Source organism: Ahaetulla prasina, chromosome 9, assembly GCF_028640845.1.
Source record: "Ahaetulla prasina isolate Xishuangbanna chromosome 9, ASM2864084v1, whole genome shotgun sequence".
Lineage (NCBI taxonomy): Eukaryota > Metazoa > Chordata > Lepidosauria > Squamata > Colubridae > Ahaetulla > Ahaetulla prasina.
In genome coordinates, this window is record NC_080547.1 from 3,761,971 (window position 1) to 3,784,465 (window position 22,495).

Consider the following 22,495-nt stretch of genomic DNA (forward strand, 5'->3'; position numbering starts at 1 on the left):
GGGAGGGCAAAAACAGCCTCCCCACCAGAGGTCCTTCGGAGGCTGAAAACAGCCCATTTGCTAACTTCTGGTCCCACCGGAGGACCTCTGGGGGGGTTGGGGAAGGCCGTTTTTATCCTCCCCAAACTCCTAGAAAGGCCTGGAGGCTGGGGACAGCAAAAAACGGGCCTTCCGGTCCCACTGGATATTTGCAAATGGGCCATTTTCGGCCTCTGGAGGACCTCAGAGAGGTGGGGAAGGCCATTTTCACCCTCCCGAGACTCATAGAAAGGCTCTGGAGCAAGGCGAGAGAGAAAAACGGGCCTACCGGGCCATCGCGTGCCAGGAGCGGGGCGGATCACGTGCGCATGCATGGAGGCGGGGCACATAGAATTATGGATGTGGGCACTCATGCACATGACCCCCCCCCCTTCCTGGCACACGATGGCAAAAAGGTTAGCCATCACTGGTCTAGGTAAAAGCGATTGCTCGCTTAAGCTCTTTTTAAGTCGTCACATTTATTGTAATCTACATTTTTGTTTCCTAATCTTCTAGTTTTCTTTGCAATATTTCTTTCTTCTTTCTTTCTGGAGTGAACTCTCCTGGCTGACGGGCGGCACCAAAATAAATTGGCAGAGTGATGTGGATTCTCCCACCATTTCTTCTTTTCTGTTCGTCACGCTGCTTGAAACCCTTTTTCTCCTACGTCTTTTTCTAGAGAGATCTCCTCACCGGCCTATCCTACAAGCTGGGCTCCCAGCTAACAAGACAGTCTCATTAGGTAGCAATGTGGAATTTGTCTGCAAGGTCTATAGTGACCCTCAGCCCCACATCCAATGGCTGAAGCACATTGAAGTCAATGGAAGCAAGATTGGACCAAATAACTTGCCTTTTGTTCAAGTCTTGAAGGTAAGGTCTTTCAACTCGGGCGATGTGACAGCTAAATTAACCTGGGGCTTATTTCTTAAAATTTAGGAGGGCAAGCTTATGATTGCATCTGAGAACCATGGCCATGTAGCTTGGATATGGGTCCAGTCATTCAGACAGACTATGCCAACTCATCATTGTTGAGGACTCTGAGATGGCCAGGGACTTCTTTTATTTGAGGCTTTCGTCATCAAATGTTAAAACGTTGCTTTGAATATCCTTGTATGCCCACAAAAAATTCATGTAGTTTTCCAGTAGTTTTCTAGCTGGTAAGGCTGCCTTGTGGAACCGAACTGGACCACACAGCTGTAAAATAAACACATTTGCTCCTTTAGCATATGTTAGTTAGGGAGGCAGCCAGCGGTGGGATTCAAATAATTTGACAACCGGTTCTCTGCCCTAATGACCAGCTGGGTAGGCATGGCTCGGTGGTCATGTGACCGTGTGGGCGTGGCCAATTCAACGTCACTCATGTCGATGGGCGCTTCTCCTTAGCTGTTACAATGTACTAAGGGTTAACCAGAGAGGCAGTTTCTGTAAGCGGGACAATAAAGATTAGGCTAGAAACACCACCAGAATGTTTCCTTCCTGCCTTCCTTACAGGATTAGCCTTGTAAAGTGGAAAAAAACAAAATAAGATTTCTTACAACAACCGGTTCTCTGAACTGCTTAGAAAGTTAACAGCCGGTTCTCCTGAATAGGTGCGAACCGGCTGAATCCCACCACTGGAGGCAGCCTTTGAGTTGAGGTCACGGGTGGAATTTTGGAAGCATGTGGCGGATGCATTCACAAAATGACTGCCACTGAGGGCTTCATAAGCAGCATAAACATGGAATAAATAAATAAATAAAATGGCGATGGCACCGGGCATCACAGGCATTTAAACAACTACTTGCTTATCAAAAGACAAACTCGTTGCCTGGAATGTTCTCGACATCCCTGGATGGCTTCAATGACTTTTGATAAATGAAGGTGATCTGGGACCATTGCTGTGCAATGCAAAAATGTCGGATTCCTACTGAAGTGTTTTGAAAAGGAAACATAGAATTTTTTTTAAAAGGGACAGGGAATCCGTTTGAAAGTGTTATTCTCCCAGCTGGGGAATTCTGGGAGTTGAAGTTCATGCACAGAAGTGGGCTTCAAAAATTTTAGCAAGGGGTTCTCTGCCCGGTTGCTGGGTGGCTGTCAGAGGTGGGTTTCAGCAGGTTCTGACCAGTTCTGGCGAACTGGTAGCAGAAATTTTGAGTTCGTTCGGAGAACCAAAATTCTGACTGGCCCCGCCCCCATCTATTCTCTGCCTCCCAAGTCCCAGCTGATTGGGAGGAAAAGGAGATTTTGCAATAACCTTCCCCTAAATTGGGGTGGGAATGGAGATTTTACAGTATCTTTCCCCTGCCATGCACACCAAGCCACACCCACAGAACCGGTAGTAAGAAAATTTGAAATCCACCACTGGCCTCCTGCACCATGGCAGGGGGGGTGTTTTTTGCCCTCCCCTGGCTCTGGAGGCTTTTCTTGAGCCTCCAGGAGGGCAAAAACGGCCTCCCCAGGCTCCTGAGGCCCTCTGGAGGCCAGAAACTGGCCCATTTCCGACCTTCCTGAACTTCCAGTAGGCCCGTTTTTCACCCTCCCCAAGCCTCCGCCCATGCCCTCCACTTACCTGCATCCAAAATGGGCCACGTGGGGACTCCTGGGAGAGGCGGGGCGGGCGGGGCGGGGCCAGCCAGGAGTGGGATTTGGGGGTTCTCCGAACTGCACAGAATCCTAGCTAGAGGTTCTCCCGAACCCCCAGCAGCCCACCCTTGTCCATGCATCTTAAAATTGCCAAGGCTGGCACACCCTTGCCCTAGAGCTTTCTCGGAAACGAGAGACGCCAGCAAAAGGGGTTGGGGGATGGGGAGGCGAACAGGGAAGGTCCCACTCCTCATTTTGGATTGAGGCAAGGGGAGGCGGTAATGTGATTGTGGGTGTTGTCTCAGAGCTGCGAAGCCCATCATCCCTGGCTGCCCAGTGACTCCTGTGTTGTTGGTCTCGTTCTAGCACTCGGGAATAAATAGCTCTGATGCGGAAGTGCTGACCCTGTATAATGTGACAGAGGCTGAAAGCGGGGAGTATGTTTGTAAGGTTTCCAATTATATTGGTGAGGCTAACCAGTCTGCGTGGCTGACCGTCACCAGACCCGTGGCTGAAGGTAAACGGGAAGAATGCCACTTTGGGCGATTCTTAGCGGTGGAAAAACAACACCAAACTTTTGTGGCTCTCCTGTTTCTCCTCTGTTTCTGGTGCCATAAAACCATGGAAAAATCCTCGGAACAGCTGATTGGTTATGTTTCACGCTCTTCTCTTCCTCTTCCTAACAGCGTGTCGTTTCATTCATCCTGAGCAACTCCTATTCTATTCTATTCTATTCCATTCCATATTTATTATTCTATTCTATTCTATTCTATTCTATTCTATTCTATTCTACTCTACTCTACTCTACTCTACTCTACTCTACTCTACTCTACTCTACTCTACTCCACTCCACTCCACTCCACTCCACTCCACTCCACTCCATTCCATTCCATATTTATTATTCTATTCTATTCTATTCTATTTTATTCTATTCCATGTTTATTATTCTATTCCATTCCATTCCATTCCATTCCATTCCATTCCATTCCATTCCATTCCATATTCATTATTCTATTCTATTCTATTCTATTCTATTCCATTTTTATTATTCTATTCTATTCTATTCTATTCTATTCTATTCTATTCTATTCTATTCCATTCCATTCCATTCCATATTCATTATTCTATTCTACTCTACTCTACTCTACTCTACTCTACTCTACTCTACTCTACTCTACTCTACTCTACTCTACTCTACTCCACTCTACCCTACCCTCTCCTCTCCTCTCCTCTCCTCTCCTAATCCTAATCCTAATCCTAATCCTAATCCTAATCCTCTTCCTTTATGAATTAAACTAGAAGGGAGAAACTGTTCCAAAAAATCTTCTGCTTGAACACCAAATTGGGGGGGGGGTCCCTTCCATCAGGGCCTTGTTTTAAAAAGGTCAGAAGAATGCTGATAATGATCTCATTTCTTCCAGAATTATTAAATATTTCAATATCACTCTCTCAACCTAGATCTCCCCTTGAGACAGCAAAATCAAAACCTCCTTTAAAAGAAGGTTGCTTTTAACCTGGCTGTCGAGGATGCAAACCCTTCCTTTAAGTAGGCCTAACTTTGAATTCTGCTACGATCTTCACTTTTCCAGCCGAAACAAAATGGTGGCTCTTCTCGGGTCTCTTCCCTTATTGGAAGCAACCTGCTGGCTCAGTGGCTAAGACGCTGAGCTTGTCGATCAGAAAGGTTGGCAGTTCGAATCCCTAGTATAGGTCTCCATGCGGGAGCAGAGGGGGTTGGACTAGATGACCTCCAAGGTCCCTTCCAACTCTGTTACTGATACTGCTGCCACTTGTCTTTCAAGAGCCTGTCAGCTTCTGTCCTCCAAACTTTCTCTCTTCTCTGCCCTCTTCCGTTTTTTTCCCTCCCTCCCTTGGCCTGTCCCACACTGTGAAACTAAGCTGGTCTTCGCCTTCCGAAGGTCCATTTTTCCATGTGGCCCATCCCCCAGCATGTCGATGGGCAGGGAAATTCAATATGGTGAAGGGTTGTTTTATTGTTTGTTTTTAACATTGCCCGCTTTAAGCCAGCCTGGACTGGTGGTTGACGTAAGGCTGTCTTATCGTTAGCCTACAGTGGTGTCTTTCAGGAGATGCATGTTATCTCCTTCCTCTTCCTTCAGCTCGTCTTACATTTGCTCGTCCTATTTTCCCTTTTTTTTTTTGTTCTTTTGTCTTGCTTCCATTTTTTTCCCCCCCACCCTTTCTAGACAGCTGGTGTTAACACAACTGACAAAGAAATGGAAGTCCTTCACTTAAGGAATGTCTCCTTTGAGGATGCTGGGCAGTATACTTGTTTGGCGGGTAATTCTATTGGGATCTCCCATCACTCTGCATGGTTGACGGTTCTAGAAGGTATATACCGGTTCTTTTCCTTTCTCTATCTCCTTGCTGTCTCTTTGACTAGCTTTGGGAAGTAGCTTGCCATGGTTTGCAAGAGCCGGGCTCCTTGGAGGTAGTGGGGGAGGAGGAGGAGGAGGAGAAGGAGTGGTAGAGGGGCCCCACCAATTGGCTTCTTCTTATGGATGGGATGGTTAATCAAAATGTGTCCGTTGGCCCCTGTCCAAGATAGGACATTCCTATCATTCTGCAGGTAAGCCATCGCCTCCCATTTGGTCCCATTTCCTCGTCTGCTAAATTGGGATGACCCACAGCACCATGAATGGCTCTCGCAGGCCACGGCCTTGTTCATTTCTGATTTGAGTTAGAACTCAACTTAGAGGCTAGATCCAAGTTTTTCATAGGCCAATTCCATTCTTTCAAGCAAGGCTGTCGCCCTTTCTGTGGTTTGCTTTGTCTTTGGCAGAGGAAAAGACAGAGTTGGCACACACAGGGCCCCAAAGGTTCAATGCCAGGAAGTATATGAGACGGGCTTAGGGGTGATAGGAGGTCAGCCAAATAGCAATAGCACTTAGAGTTATGTACCGCTTCACAGTGCTTTTACAGCCCCTCTCTAAGCGGTTTACTGAATCAGCCTCTTGCCCCCAACAATCTGGGTCCTCATTTTACTGACCTCGGAAGGATGGAAGGCTGAGTCAACCTTGAGCCTGGTGAGATTCGAACTGCCAAATTGCAGGCGGCAGAAGTGTCCTGCAGTACTGCACTCTAACCACTGTGCCACCGCGGCTCATGCAATAGAGGATAGAAATAGGGGCAAATTGAGATCCTTTGAATTCTCAACTTTTTCCAAATTGGAGACACATTTGTAAATGCTCAGCTGCCTCTTAGAAAATTCACCTTTACCCAAACTGTATTGCTTTCCCAAAAAAAAATAAAAATCAAAAGACAGCAAATGAGCCCCAGTCCCTACCAAGAAATCATTGTATTTATCAGGGCTGCAGTGCTGAGTGCCTGTCTATGTGTACAAATAAGAACATCTAGCACGCTGCCTTTCTCATCCGTGGGACTATCAAGCTCTGCCCACCTTCACTGCAGTAAAATTTACTGCAGTAAATTTAAGGAGGCACTGGCTGCCCTTTTTATCCAGGTGTGATCCACATATACAAACACATCAACTTAGAAGTCAACACAACAGCACAACAATTGTTCACCGTTGCATATATACTGTCAGGGTTCCAAGTAACACCCACTACAAAAGAGAACTCTGAGGCTTGGATTTCCTCAAAGCTACATTTTATTAGAGATGTCATATTGGGGGAAAACCCGAATCTGAAAGTTTTCAGGTTTTCCCCACCCAAAGAAGAGTCCAAGTCCCTGCCCAGCACCCACATGTCCATCACATGATCCAATCAAACCACCATCCCAACTGGAGATGCCTCCCAGTTCCAACCGTCCAGGTGCAGGGCAAGATGTCCTTGACTCTCTGAGAAAGGAATGTTATTATGACTATATATCACCCTGGCTCCATACAATCCCCCCTTCCCAGTTTCCCACAGCAGTAAATGTGGCAGGCCTAAAGGCCCAAGACAAAAGATGGCTTCCAGGCCTCACATATACATCCACACAAACAAACTCACTCCAAAGGATACAACAATATACGTATGAAGCTTGGAGCAGCCATCTTGCCATAGTCACAAACAGTTTCATGTGGGATAACTCAGTGTGATAAACATTATCTACCACTGTTTCTTTGACATTATTTCCATTGACAAGAATGGAAATGATGTTGAAAAAGCAGTGGTGGATCACTGAGCGTTGAGTTATCTCGCATAGAATTGTCCATGGCGGGTTGCCCAGATGAGTTGGCCCCTGGCGAGTTGGCTGCGGTAGGTTGGCCATGGTGAAATGGTCCGGGCAAATGGTCTCCATTCTTCTTGGAGGAGCCGGATATCCATTTTCCCCTTCTCCAGTTTATCTCGAGGCAAGAGACACAGATGGAACGTAGTGGCTCCTAGTTCTCTCCCAAAAGGGCTGATTATCAAAACAAAGACCCAAAATAAGACTTATTCCTACGTGTCCTTGAATGAGAATGGAATCTTGCCTTGGTAGATGGGAATCTTGCATTCTCCATGGGGTTGGAAGGCTCTGCATGAGTTTCTCTTGATAGACAGGTCTGCTGACTTGATGATGGCTTCTTTTCCCAGGTGGTCAGCAAGAAGCTAATAACTGACTGGGGAGAAAGGCATGAACTATTGCTGTAGTTCAGGGGTTTTCAACCTTGTCAACTTTAAGACTTGTGGACTTCAACTCCCAGAGTTCCTCAGCCAGCAAAGCTGGCTAAGGGACTCTGGGAGTTGAAGTCCACAAGTCTTAAAGTTGACAAGATTGGAGACCCCTGCTGTAGATTGTATTCATGCCCTCTTCCAAGTCTACTCTCTTATGAGGGCCTACTGTTCCTCTCCTTGTCTCATCGCCACCCTTTCAGTGCCCTGCCATCTTTGATGGGAAAAATGATAAGGGGGGTGTTAATTTTCTTTGATCACATCACCTCTGCCCTCCTTCCATTCCCCACTGCCATTCTCTGCTTATTACTATTATTTTGGGAAAGGAAAGTTGGAGGGGGGGGACTTTTATTTCTTGCTTCATCCCTTTTTAAAGAATTGCATCTCTACTCATTGTTATAATACCAGCAAGTTTTTTTTCCCCTTGCTGGTATTATAGGGATGCGGTGGCTCAGCAGCTAATCCACAGCACTATATCTAGGAAAAGAGGAAGCTGTAGCCTTAAAGAGCCATGTTCCATAATCTTCACCAACAGAGTCTTCAGCTGTGAGATTATGAGGAGAATGTCTACGGAGATTCTCTGTCATCCAGGTGCTTTTTCAAAAGGCAACTGGACTGCCTTCGTTTTTTCTTCAGTTCTGAAGAAGTTTCTTGGATGAGGAGCAAAACATCTTCGAGGAAAAACAAAGAAAGTTCAGTTGCCTTTTGAAAAAGCACCATTGAGACTTTATTTATTTATTTATTTATTTATTTATTTATTTATTTATTTATTTATTTATTTATTTATTTATTTATTTATTTATTTATTTATTTATTTATTTATTAGATTTTTATACCGCCCTTCTCCCGAAGGACTCAGGGCGGTGCACAGCCAAGTAAAAACAACATAAACATAGACAAAAATTAAAAAGCATATTAAAAAACTGATTATAAAATGGCCAATTCAAATTAAAACTAAGGTAAAACAATCCTAAAACCCCACATTAAAAATTTCCTCAAGCTAGCCCCGCACGGTGGAATAGGAAAGTCTTAAGCTCGCGTTTAAAAGACCGGAGGTCGGGGAGTTGACGCAACCCCGGAGGCAACTCATTCCATAGGGCTGGAGCCCCCACAGAGAAGGCCCTCCCCCTGGGGGCCGCCAGTCGACATTGTTTGACTGACGGCACCCTGAGGAGGCCCTCCCTATGGGAGCGCACAGGCCGATGGGAGGCTATAGGTGGCAATAGGCGGTCCCGTGGGGGAGAACCAAAGATCAAGACATCTAAAAGACAGCAGTTTGGAAAAAATTACAGTAGGGTAAGAAGTAGGGACGCGGTGGCTCAGCGGCTAAGACGTTGAGCTTGTCAATCGAAAGGTCGGCAGTTCAGCGGTTCAAATCCCTAGCGCCACATAATGGGGTGAGCTCCCGTGACTCGTCCCAGCTTCTGCCTACCTAGCAGTTCGAAAGCAGGTAAAAAATGCAAGTAGAACAATAGGGACCACCTTTGGTGGGAAGGTAACAGCGTTCCGTGCGCCTTTGGTGTTGAGTCATGCCGGCCACATGACCACGGAGACGTCTTTGGATAGTGCTGGCTCTTTGGCTTTGAAACGGAGATGAGCACCGCCCCTAGAGTCGGAAACGACGAGCACATATGTGCAAGGGGAACCTTTGTCTTTGCCTTTATTATAACTATATGATGTATATTCAACTTTAAAGCTGTTGCTGCAGCGGCACCAGCTAAAAAAGGCCAGGTGAAGTGGCACTGCCATCTCGGAAACTGTTTTGCTGCTGTGAATATTTCTGAGCAAAACCTTTTCCAGTTTGGTGCAACAGGAAAAAAAGTGGCACCATTTGACCTCCTTAATGTATCTGCTATGCCAACCTGTATCTGTATCACCATTCTGGAACGTTTGCTTTTGGCCGCATGATGAGGTCCACAAGTCAGCAAACTTTTTCAAAGTAGATCCAAGTGAATGAGCTGGAAATCTTTTTCACGCACTCATTATTAATGGGCATTTGGGAGGGAAGGCTATAAAAGAAAGGACTTCATCTGCCTCCAACATCCTGTTCCACAGGCCAGGCTCAAAGGAAGCCTCCTTTGAAACTGGCAGTGCCGTAACATCGAACATAAATGGACTTTCTTTATACTCAGTAGCCTCATGTGAAGTTACTGATCTAAAGGAAGGGATTCTAGTATATCATACAAGATTCCATTCTGGAAATTGAATTCGTGATGCTGGTTGAGTTGAGAGGTGAAGAGTTTTTTGATATCACCTCTCCCTCTTTTATTTCAAGGACGTGCCAGGCCTAGAGAAACACCCCAGCTTCGTCTCTAACGGTACAAATGTACTGTACTAAGCCAGCTCTTTTAAATTATGATTTCTTGACCAATCAGTCGTGCCCTGATTAAAGCGTTATACTAAACCAGGGGTCTGCAAACTTGGCTCTTTTAAGACTTGTGGACTTCAACTCCCAGCTTTGCTGGCTGAGGAACTCTGGGAGTTGAAGTCCACAAGTCTTAAAAGAGCCAAGTTTGCAGACCCCGGTACTAAACCATAGCAGTGGTTGCCCAAGACTCACAAACATATCATGCCAGGGCCAAACTTGGTACGCTGGGCATGAGCTGTCCTTTTGCTCCTACTGATTTTTTCTAGCGGCCCTGATGGAAGCTCTTTTGTGCTAATGCTTTCTTTATACTGATTCAGCTATAGAAGACAAACCAGCTATGATGACCTCCCCTTTGTACTTGGAGATCATCATATACTGCACAGGGGGCTTCCTCATCTCCTGCATGATCGTGACCGTCCTCATTTACAAGATGAAGAGCACCACCAAGAAGACCGATTTCAACAGCCAGTTGGCCGTCCATAAACTGGCCAAGAGCATCCCCTTGCGCAGACAGGTAACAGAAAGTAGATAGGGGGTTTGATTGAAACCTATGATACACACACACACACACCTTTGAGACTGCAACAAAGCAGGCTGCATCTCAATCAGGTACCTGTTGTTCTTTCCAACTCAACAGAATGTTAAGAAGATATTAGGTAGAGTTTTTTTTTTTAATTTGCATTTATATCCCGCCCTTCTCCGAAGACTCAGGGCGGCTTACACTATGTCAAGCAATAGTCTTCATCCATTTGTATATTATATACAAAGTCAACTTTTATTGCCCCCCAACAATCTGGGTCCTCATTTTACCTACCTTATAAAGGATGGAAGGCTGAGTCAACCTTGGGCCTGGTGGGACTTGAACCTGCAGTAATTGCAAGCAGCTGCTGTTAATAACAGACTGCCTTAGCAGTCTGAGCCACCAGAGGCCCCAAGAAGTTCCAATACTTTGTCCGCTAGCAGGATAACACCTGAATAGAACAGAAACAAAAGCCGGGTGGAGGAAGAAGTTACCCGAAGGAACATGAAGTTTGAAAATGAGCTCCATCTGGCAAGAGGCTGTGGATAAAAATGCCCCCGTCCATTAGCATGGCAGTGGCAGTTGGGGAGTAGCTCAGAATATTGCTGACAGCTTCATTCTTAAGCTCCGTTCCTTGTTGGATAAATGACCAATAGCAGATGTTCCTGGGTTGGGGAAAAAAATACTATAGAACGTGGGTGTCAACACGTCGTTGTGATGTTTTGTGACATTTCCCCCCCTTTCGCGGACTTGGGGTGGGCGTGGCCTACACGTGACGCATCCAGCCCGTGGGCCGCCAGTTTGAGACCCCGCTATAGAGCCGGCTCTGTAGAGTTTCCTTATCTTTTTAGTCTTCCCAACCCAACAAAAAGCTGACAGAAATTAGGTTCCAGGGCCTTAGGACTTTGTCCATCCATCAGCTGGAGAACTCTCTGAAAAAAATAACCAAATGGAACCGAATTTGGTGTGAAGAAAGAGAATCTGGCAAAAGAGAGATTTGAGTTTTTAAAATGGTCCAGATCTGGATGGGGATTGTAGAAGGAAAAAAAAAAAATCCCAGGAAAATGTTCCCCCAATGCATCTGTTTTGGGGAGAGTCCAGTGGTGGGATTCAGCCAGTTCGCACCACTTCGGGAGAACCGGTTGTTCACTTTCAGAGCAGTTTGGTGAACTGATTGTTGGAAGAAATCATTAGAGCAGTTAAATTATTTGAATCCCACCACTGGGAGAGTCAGTCGGTCATTAATGGTGAATATGGCTGGCTGTTCCGTTCTTAAGCCCGCCTCCACTCTAGTCATGTGATTCAGAGAAGATGTATGACGAAGGGATTGAAATACAGGGTAGCCAGTGGTGGGATTCAGCCAGTTCGCACCACTTCGGGAGAACCGGTTGTTAACTTTCTGAGTAGTTCGGTGAACTGGTTGTTGGAAGAAATAATTAGGGCAGAGAACCGGTTGTTAAATTATTTGAATCCCACCACTGAGGGTAGCCCTCAAATTACAGCTACAAATGAGCTCATAATTCCCATTGCTAAGCAAGACAGCTGTTGTGAGTAATTCCCTATTTATACAACCATCTTTTTGTCTTGGTTGCTCAATGAATCACTGCAGTCATTAAGTGAATCAACAACTCCAGCTGTTAAATGAATCTGGATTCCCTCCTTGACTTTGCTCATCAGAAACTGGCTGGGAAACTGGTTGCAAATGGCGATCAGTATAGCTAGGATGCTGCAAGCATCATAAATATATACCGGTTGCCAAGTGCCCCAGTGTTGATCGCATGACCCTGGGGATGCAGCAGCGGTGAGAAGTGTGAGAACCGGTCATAAGTCAATTTTTTTCAGTGCTGTTGTAACTTGGAATGGTCACTAAATGAATGGTTGTAAGTTGAGGTCTACATAGTTCTAAAGAGTTGCTCCCAGCCTTGTTCAACATGTTTTTATTCTTTGGAAAGGAGAAATTGGGCATGGTACCAAAGAGAGGTCTTTAGTTTAACGGAGATCTGGGCAGGGTTTAAAATATGTAGAATCCGTGGGTATTGAGAGCAGCTACTGGCTCCCAGAATTCTTCCTTCTCCCCTCAGTTTTGACCAGGAGGTCTCCAACCTTGGCAACTTTAAGACTTGTGGATTTCAACTCCCAGAGCAAAGCTGGCTGAGGAACTCTGGGAGTTGAAGTCCACAAGTCTTAAAGTTGCCAAGGTTGGAGACTCCTGGTTTAGACAGTTTTTGTTTTAAAACCACCTAAAATATTGCAGGAGTGATGAGATCTCATTAATGAAACTCCGGGCCTCACCTGAGAAGGAAGGAGAAAGCCTCAGAGGTGGAAAACTTGTCAGTGATAATGACTATCCATATGATGCCATGGTAGAACTTGCACAGTTTGGGAGTCATCAAGGAGGGGTGTCACGTTACAACAGCTACTGCACAAGGATCTCCATTTTAAACATCCAGGTTTATTATTCCAGGTTATTTCATTTGTACTTTTGGGTACCCCTGTTTCTCACAGAGGGGTTCAGAACAGCACACCAGGAATAGAATAGAATAGAATAGAATAGCATAGCATAGCATAGCATAGCATAGCATAGCATAGAATAGGTGGAGTGGAGTGGAGTGGAGTGGAGTAGAGTAGAGTAGAATAAATAGAATACAATAGAATACAATAGAATAGAATAGAACAGAATAGGTGGAGTAGAGTAGAGTAGAGTAGAGTAGAATAGAATAGAATAGAATAGAATAGAATAGAATAGAATAGAATAGAATAGAATAGAATAGAATAGAATAGGTGGAGTAGAGTAGAGTAGAGTAGAGTAAAATAGAATAGGTGGAGTGGAGTGGAGTAGAGTAGAGTAGAGTAGAGTAGAGTAGAGTAGAGTAGAGTAGAATAAATAGATTAGAATAGAATAGAATAGAACAGAACAGAACAGAATAGGTGGAGTGGGGTAGAGTACAGTAGAGTAGAACGGAATGGAATGGAATGGAATTTTTTATTGGCCAAGTGTGATTAGAGACACAAGGAATTTGTCTTGGTGCATAGGCTCTCAGTGTACATAGAAGAAAAGATACGATCATTAAGAATTCTATGGTACAACACTTAATGATAGTCATAGGCTACAAATAAGCAATCAGGAAACAATATCACTATAAATCATAAGGATACAAGCAACAAACTTACAGTCATGCAGTCATAAGTGGAAGAAAATGGGTGGTAGGAACGATGAGAAGATTAATAGTAGTGCAGACTTAATAACTAGATTGACAGTATTTGTTTAGCTGAGTGATGGCGTTCAGGAAAAAACTGTTCTTGTGTCTAGTTGTTTTGTGTGCAGTGCTCTATAGCCTCGTTTTGAGGGTAGGAGTTGAAACACGACTGTCAGTAAAAAAATGACAAAGCCATGAGCCCTGAAATAAACTCTTTTGAAGGCAACAAGCAGCATCCATTCAACCAACATTTGTTGGGGGGAAAAAAGGCAGTTCCCGTTGTGGAACAATTCTCACCTTGCAAATGCTTCTGTGCAAATATCTCGTCTAGGTCCTGCAACCATCGGCGGGGTTTTGGTTGTTTGCCAGCTTTCCAGCGTACCTTGGGAATTCTGCACCAGGATCCGTTCTTGAGTTGGCAACAAAAGCCATTCAGATCCTCCGCATGGCATGGCTAATTAAAGATCTTTATTGTATGCTACACCAAGCCACTTAAATTAATTGGTGGCTCCCTGCCAAAACGAGGATGCAAAAAACCTACTTACATCCTCTGGAATTTAAGCCTGGGGCTGGTGCGTGAGGCACCCCTTTCCACAGCTTAGCAGTCCCCCTTGCTTTGTATTTTTCTCATTTAGTTGGCCGTTTTATATTAATGTATTCAAGGCTTCCGATGGATCTCTTATAAACTGCAAGGCCTCCGCGGCGATTGTGGAGAGTCGGTTCCCAGACTGATAAAATTCTAAAGATTCTTACATAAAACAGCCAGCTGCGAGCTTCATGAGAAGCAGTTAGCAAAACAACTCGGGGAAAAAACAGTTTCTGCCCTATTGTAGCTTGGGGATATGTTGGTTGGAGATGGGAAAGAGTTCGGTTGCTGGTATTTTTATAACCTCTGCTCGAAAATTCTTTCTTAAAGAGGCTCTGCGATTACATTGTGCTCAGAAGAATCGGAGCCTGACATTATGAAGTTTAGAGATGCACGCAGAGGGGAGCCATGTTAAGGCTCTTCTTGTCTCTTCCTGTTCTGACCTAGGCTTCCCAAGAGCATGAAGCAGGCTCCTTGTCCTGACAAAAACCCCTTTTTATTAAGTTACTGTGAATTCTTCTCATTCACATCCAGCAAAGTCTTTTCAAGGGAAAATTTACAGTCACAGACTTATCTGGTCAGGCCGATATCTTCAAAACTTGGCAAGAAGTCTCTGAGAGTCACGAACCAAGCAAACTAATTTTTTTTAATTTTTTTTTATTTACATTTATATCCCACCCTTCTCTGAAGACTCAGGGCGGCTTACAGTGTATAAGGCAATAGTCTCATTCTATTTGTATATTTACAAAGTCAACTTATTGCCCCCCCAACAATCTGGGTCCTCATTTTACCTACCTTATAAAGGATGGAAGGCTGAGTCAACCTTGGGCCGGGCTTGAACCTGCAGTAATTGCAGGCTGCTGTGTTTTAATAACAGGCTTCTTACAGCCTGAGCTACCACGGCCCTATATAATTGTCTCCTGCAAACTCCACTCCCCTTTTGCTCCTCTTTATTCCCTACGGGAGGAGCCTTTCACCGTCCACCTGTGGCTTTACTCCTGAGTCGACCCTTGTTCCTTAGCTGTTCCCTTCTCCTGGCAGCTCTGTGCATGCGCACACTGGGAATAGGCTCCAGCTGTTCTTCTGCCCCATTGATGTTCGACTCCAAAGGCAGTTGACAACTGTCAGATGGCCCTGGCCCCCTCTCTGCCTCTGACGCAGAGCACTCATCAGAGCCTTCCCCAGACTCCAGGACTGGCCCATGTTCCTCCCCAGTCTCCTCGCTGTCTGAGTCTGCCACCAGTTCCGCTGGCTGTTGGCGGGCCACAACACTTACTAGCTCTCTTCTTCTAGCCATAATGCAGTCTAGGCAGCTTACAGGGAGCACAAAACAGTCCAACCTAATTTGCTATGGAGGCTTGCAAAGAATAGGAAGGAGGAGATGGCTGTTTTGATCTGATAATCATTGCAGTTTTCATCTATGCAGGCCACCCTGCAGTTATACGTCTTGACACTGGGAGTCTAGTTTGCTAAAGGACAGGTCCAGAAGTTCTCCACATCTTCTGATTCAGAGCTAGCTTGCTCCTCTTATGCTAAAGCGGGAATTAATGTACAAAATGGTTTAAAAGTGCTCTCAGGTTACATACGCAGATGGTGCTTTTGTTAGGATTATTGGTGAAGTTATATTTGTGCGCGCGCGCGCGCGCACACACACACACACACACACACACACACACACACAGAGAGAGAGAGACATGGAGATGGTCCCCAAAGGTCTTCAAACAGCCATGCTGGGCTTCCCAGAAGCTTCCCAGAACGGTTTCAAACAGGGACGCTTTGTTGATAGCACACAATGAAGCATCACTTCAGATAGTTTAACAGCCCTATCGAGCAATAAGTGTGCTGGCATACTTTGATGGAGAGGGAGGAAGAGATTCAAATCCTTTTTAAATGTTGTGGCTATAAGGAAGAGGGTAAGGGCCATAGAACGCTCGTGTACTCCAATTTCTGGAGAGACGAGAGGCGTGATGGCGAACCTATGGCAGAGGTGGCACGCAGCACCCTCTCTGTGGGCACGCGAGCTTTCGCCCCAGTTCAGCTCCACCACACATACGAGCGTGCCTCCCGCCAGCTCAGCTGGTCTTTGGGTCTCTGCTGTGCATGTGGGGGGCGGGGGTGTGTGCATGTGCATGGTCCACGTGCACATTGCATTTTGGGGGTTCCGTGGCGCATGTGTGCATTTGGGCACTCGGTCTGGAAAAGGTTAGCCATCACTGGACTAGAGCCATTTTATTCCAAATTGAACCGTAGTTGGTCTAAGGCAGGGGTCTGCAAACTTGGCTCTTTTAAGACTTGTGGACATCAGCCAAGTTTGCAGACACCTGGTCTAAGGGAAAGGCCTCCAAGCCTGGCAACTTTAAGACTTGTGGACTTCAATTCCCAGAATTCCCTAGCCAAGATAGCCATCAGCAAATTTACACAATACTTATCGTAGTGTCGTAGCACACCTGGGTGAGCAATTCTTTGCAGTTAAAGTCCACAAGTCTTAAAATTTCCAGATTTGGAGATGCCTGGTCGAAGGATAAGTACTATAGTAGTACTTAGTAGTACTTGGACTTATATTCCACTTTACAGTGCTTTTACAGCCCTCTCTAAGCGCTTTACAGAGTCAGTCTATTGCCTCCAACTCTGGGTCCTCATTTGACCCACCTCGGAAGGATGGAAGGCTGAGTCAATCTTGAGCCTGGTGAGATTCAAACTGCCAAATTGCAGGCAGCCGGCAGGCAGCAGAAGTAACCTGCAGTACTGCACTCTAACCACTGCGCCACCACAGCTCTACTATATAAACTTGCTGATGGTAGTTTTTCAGAATTACCAAGCAGACAATTTCCTAGGTTTTTTTTTTTTTCCATTCATGGGATTGAATGTAGATCCTTCTGCTTACAAAACCATGGTCAACCATTGATGTAGGAGTCTGCTCCAAAGTCCCAAGATTTATAGCAGCAAGGTCACCCAGTTTTAGTAAAAAGGTGATACGATTTGTTGGAGGGCAGACGATTCTTCCCCTCCCAAATTCCCAACTTACCTATTCTCAAGGAGACTTTGACAAAGGTAACCTCCACTGTCTCCCTTCTCCTGATGCAGGTCTCGGCTGATTCCAGTTCCTCCATGAACTCTGGTGTGATGCTTGTGCGTCCCTCAAGGCTCTCCTCCAGTGGGACCCCAATGCTGACCGGGGTCTCTGAATACGAGCTGCCAGAAGACCCTCGCTGGGAACTGCCCAGGGACAGGTACCAGACCCTCCTCTTAATTTGGGAAGGGCTCAGCCAAAGAGGTGTGTCTATAATGTTTTTTTAAACAGCTGCGTCATCGGAGAAAGTACTCGAGCCGAGTACTCGAGGCCTCCTCTCTCAATGCAATTATAAATTGAAAAAGCAGAGGCAGAAAAATTCCAGAAACATGCTAATGTTATTTTCCATAACAAGGTTCTTTTTTAAAAAAAATGCAAAGCCAACATTGAGGATAACGTTTCTGAGCCATCAATTAGAGCAGGAATAGTCAACCTTTTTCTACCTACCGCCCACTTTTGTATCTCTGTTAGTAGTAAAATTTTCTAACCACCCACCGGTTCCACAGTAATGCGCCATGTATCATCATCTGTGCATGCCTCTCACGCATCATGGATTGGGTTTTGGGGGGGGGGCAGCTACCAGCTCTGCTTGTCTGTTACAGCTGGGTGGTGTGTGGGGAGATGCGCGAGCTATTCTGGGACGAGGTTCTTTGGTTTGCGGTCGCACTATAGCGCCATTTAGTTTCACTTACGTAACGTGCGCAGGCGATACAAGTATATACAAGTATACAGTATATTTTCAGAAATTTAAATTGTCACGGGGAATTTTATGAAAACCTAATGAAAATGTTTTTAAATAATGCTATGAAATTTTTTTAAAAAGTCAATTAAATTAAAAAGAAAAGGAAAGTGCTTCAGTATCGGACAAAACCCCTACCACTCACCATGAAAGCTGGAACGGCCACTAGTGGGCTGTAGAGACCAGGTTGACTACCACTGAATTACAGGTTGTTGTTTTTTTAGCATGAAGTGAGGAAGACCCTTTAAGTCAGTGATGGCTAACTTTTTTGTTGTTGCGTGCCAAAAGCAGGGACGCACACATGTGATAGGGCGTGTGTGTGCCCGCACCCATAATGCAATGGGCGCGCAACTCTTCCGCAAGCCCCACCACATGCAACCCCCCCCCCATGCTATCCCTAGGCCCGCACATGCATATGTGACCTCCCCCCCGCAACCCGTTTTGGGCCGGGTAGTCCTCCCTGCAGCCTCCTGGGACCAAAAACGGACCATGGCTGGGGCCCTGTGCCTCATTTTGGGCCTAGTAGGCCTCCCTGCACTTTGCACCCCCTGTTCTACAAAATCTCTGAGAAGAATAGTGTTATATTTCTTGGATAATGCAGACAGTATCACGGAACAGAAAGCCAAAAAAAAAAAGGCAATTTAGACCCATGCTTCAACCCTTTCGGCTGAGCTTCAGTTATTTCCTTGCGGAGATTAGCAGCACCCTACTAAATAACCGTTTTTCTTTGCTTTTTTATTCCAGGCTGATTCTAGGGAAACCTCTGGGGGAAGGTTGCTTTGGGCAAGTGGTCCTCGCTGAAGCAATAGGCTTGGATAAAGACAAGCCAAACCGAGTTACTAAAGTGGCAGTCAAAATGCTAAAATGTAAGTCAGGTTACAGTTTTCTTTCTTAAGTTTCCAAGAAAAAAAGACCCTCCTTGTCTTGCTTCTTGCAAGAAGCTATTATTATTTACTTTATTCATTAGGCATGAAACTCAATCAATTGAACATTTAAAAACGTGTCACAAATACCATTGACTGGTGCTAATGGTTGATACGGGTTGCTGCCAGCATCCTAGGTATCAACCAAGTACCTTCTTAAGACGTACGATGTTCCGAGTAGCGCAGACTTTCTGCAGTTCTGCTGGTGTTATTGCAGGAAGCTGCGATTTGTTGATGTATCTTATGAAATTCTTGGACATGGTACTGTTATAGAATTAAAGGACTCAGAGAATTCCTAGATGAACAGAACAAGTTTATTATACGCGCAGGAACAGTGGTTTTATGCAAATATAACCCACTGAACAACGAGGGGTTCTGATGTACATATCTTTATACTTGAGACAATACAGGAAACAGGAAAATGAAAAAAAAAATCTTTCTCTATATGGATGTAATAATAATAATAATAATAATAATAATAATAATAATAATAATAATAATAATAATAATTATTTAATTTTTATACCGCCCTTCTCCCGAAGGACTCAGGGCGGTGAACAGGCAAATAAAATAATACAATATATTACAATAAAACACATTTTAAAAAACTTATTCAAAATAGCCTAAATTTAAAATACCATACAAAATATAAAAAATAAACCCCAATAAAATCCATATTTAAAACCCTATTTAAGCCAGTCCTGCTCGAAAGAATAGATATGTCTTCAGCTCGCGGCGAAAGGTCCGGAGGTCAGGAAGTTGTCGAAGTCCTGGGGGAAGCTCGTTCCAGAGGGTAGGTGCCCCCACAGAGAAGGCTCTCCCCCTGGGGGTCGCCAGCCTACACTGTTTGGCTGACGGCACCCTGAGAAGACCCTCTCTATGGGAGCGTACCGGCCGGTGGGAGGCATGTGGTAACAGAAGGCGGTCCCGAAGATATCCCGGTCCTATGCCATGGAGCGCTTTAAAGGTGGTAACCAACACCTTGAAGTGCACTCGGAAAACTACAGGTAGCCAGTGCAGCCTGCGCAGGATCGGTGTTATATGGGAGCCACGAGTGGCTCCCTCTATCACCCGCGCGGCTGCATTCTGAACTTTGACAAGCATATATTAGAGCATGATTGGCTTATTGACAGCCCACTATCTCAGTGGGGCCCCCATTTCATGTGTCCTTCTGTTAACTAGAGCACAGGTATCTAAGTTCAGTTACCTGTCAAGCTGTCTGCGGTTTCGGCTATGAACTTCCTGTAGTTATAATTGTGGTTAAACAACTTTCTTGACTTGTCTGTATAATATGAACCTTCTAATACTAAGAGTGGAATTTGAACACACAATTCATTAGGATTCTGTCCCTTTCCCCATTTTCCTATACTTATTTCATCACAGTACCAATTGCCCCGATGACAATGGGTATCACTGTTACATGTTTCATCCATAGCCGTGTACTACTACTACTATTATTATTATTATCTTTATTCATTAAACATGAAACTCAGTCAACTGAACATTCAAAAATGCATCACAAATACCATTGACCTCTGCTAATGGTTGATACGGGTTGCCGCCAGCGTCCTAGGTAGCAACCAAGTACCTTATTAAGATGTACGATGTTCCAAGTAGCGCAGTTTTTTGCAGTTCCGCTGGTGTTATTGCAGGAAGCATCATCATCGTCACCATCATTATTGTTATTATACATAAAATGACAGTACACCTAGCAAATGAGATAACAATGCTGGATTTCATATCACTAATCGCTAGTTGAGCACTTCCCAAGTGTTTAAGACTGTGTGATATATCGGCGGATTATTATTATTATTATTATTATTATTATTATTATTATTATTATTATTATTATTATTATTATTATTATTATTATTATATAAAATTTCCATATTCACAATGGCAGTGTACTGCCTGGGTATAATCTATTTTAAATACAAATAATAAATCTTATACACACATTAGCTATAACTATTATTCTGTTCGGGGCCTTTTGAGCCTTTTAACATTTGAACTTATTTTAACCTGTACATGGGCGTAACTATTCTTTCACATCAACCGGCGGCTGCCATTTCGGGTGAACTTCAAACCTCCTTTAATATGTGTGTGCAGATGTGTGTGTATGTGGTTGTGTCAGGAATAAACACACAAACATAGACACTACGGGATGATTTGAAGTTCACCGAAAGTGCCGATTTCATATATAAAGAGCCGTGATGGCCCAGTGGTTAGAATGCAGTATTGCAGGCTAATTCTGACTTTCAGCAGTTCGGCAGTTCGATCCTGACCTGTTCAAGGTTGACTCCTCAGCCTTCCATACTTCCGAGGTCGGTAAAATGAGGATCCAGATTGTTGGGGGCAATATGTTGACTCTGTAAACCACTTAGAGAGGACTGTAAAGCACTGTGAAGCAGTATATAAGTCTAAGTGCTGTTGCTAGTCCTTCCTTTCCTTCCTTCCTTCCTTCATTCTTTCCTTCCTTCCTTCCTTCCTTTCCTTCCTTCCTTACCTTCCTTCTTTCTTTCCTTCCTTCTTTCCCTCCTTCCTTCTTTCCTTCCTTCCTTCCTTTTCTTCCTTCCTTCCTTCCTTCCTTCCTTCCTTCCTTCCTTCACTTCCCAGTGATTAGAATGCAGCATTGCAGGCAAACTCTGCCTACTGCCAGGAGTTCGATCTTGACCGGCTCAAGGTTGACTCCACCTTCCATCCTTCCAAGGTCAATAAAATGAAGACCCAGATTGTTGAGGGCAACATGCTGACTGTAAACCGCTTAGAGAGGGCTGTAAAGCACTGTGAAGCGATATATAAGTCTAAATGCTATTGCTATTAATAGGAGACTTATTTCAACCGGACACTTCCATTATCTTATCTTCCCTTCAATGCATCCATGACCCAATCAGGACTTGCTGTCTTTTTCCTCCCTAGCTGATGCCACTGAAAAAGACCTGTCTGACTTGATCTCAGAGATGGAGATGATGAAGATGATTGGAAAACACAAGAACATCATCAACCTCCTTGGAGCGTGTACTCAAGATGGTAAGTGCTTCTAAAGTGGAAGGCAGTAGCTCCATGACAGAAGTCCAGCTTTGCAGGGAAAAGCTCTCATGTTCATTCTTTGGCATTGTCGTGTCCCACTCCTCCGCTGACGGCCGGGTCAGGGAAATCCGAATCAGGCGTGCCTCTGCAGCTCTGCCAAAGTCCTAGCAAAGTCCTCAGGGCAGGCAGGAGACCAGAAAGTGACTTCAGCAAGATATGTTTAGACTTTGCCTGACTCAGAGAATGCCAGAAAGCAGGTCCTTTATATAGACCATGGGGTGTGGCTCCATGACTCAGCACTTATCCAGGCCTGCCCCTCCCTTCCTTCTGTTGCCTCCGTCTATCAAGTCTTCTGACGCGAGGGTCACTCCAGTCTGCAGCTGTTGGCAATTGACCTCCCTCAGGCTCACATGCTGTGGAGGAGGGGGAGGGGTCTAGTTGCTCCGTTTGCCTGGGCATGGAGCCAGAGCTGGGTGCTGGAGATACTTCCTCCTCTTCATCCTGTCTGGGCATGGAGCCAGGGCTGGGGCCGGGAGGCATACTAGGACATTCCTCCGTGTTCGGAAGCAGATAAGAAGGCCCCGGCTGTGGTGAGATCGGACGAGACACAACAGACATCTTCAACTGGTCACCAATCTAGATGGCCTGCTAAGTATCAGAAATGTCACATGAGTTGAACTGGGATGGTGATTGTATCACTGTCTCTGCTTAAACGTTCTGACCCAGCTTCCCAAAGACGACAAACCCTCTGCGTTTAAATAAATGATTCCTTTAATAGGAGCGCCAGCAGCCCTGGCAAAAAGTTTCTCTCTCAATGCAGGCTAACAAGTCTGTCCAACTGGAGATGTATAGTTGTCTGCCAC

The 22,495-nt window shown here is 45.0% G+C and overlaps 1 protein-coding gene across 7 annotated transcripts in view; it reads left to right on the forward strand.

Moving 5' to 3' along the window:
- Positions 1–22,495, forward strand: part of FGFR1 (fibroblast growth factor receptor 1) — a 147,255-nt gene that overhangs the window by 105,406 nt on the left and 19,354 nt on the right. For 3 of the 7 annotated variants that reach the window (XM_058194471.1, XM_058194476.1, XM_058194472.1), the window contains 6 exons: positions 698–888; positions 2,947–3,097; positions 9,885–10,087; positions 16,955–17,100; positions 18,424–18,545; positions 21,522–21,632. In XM_058194471.1, the coding sequence (XP_058050454.1) occupies positions 698–888; positions 2,947–3,097; positions 9,885–10,087; positions 16,955–17,100; positions 18,424–18,545; positions 21,522–21,632 (924 nt within the window). Of the gene's footprint in view, positions 1–697; positions 889–2,946; positions 3,098–4,787; positions 4,933–9,884; positions 10,088–16,954; positions 17,101–18,423; positions 18,546–21,521; positions 21,633–22,495 lie in introns of all 7 variants that reach the window. The other 4 variants (XM_058194475.1, XM_058194477.1, XM_058194473.1 and 1 more) reach the window with 3 other exon arrangements.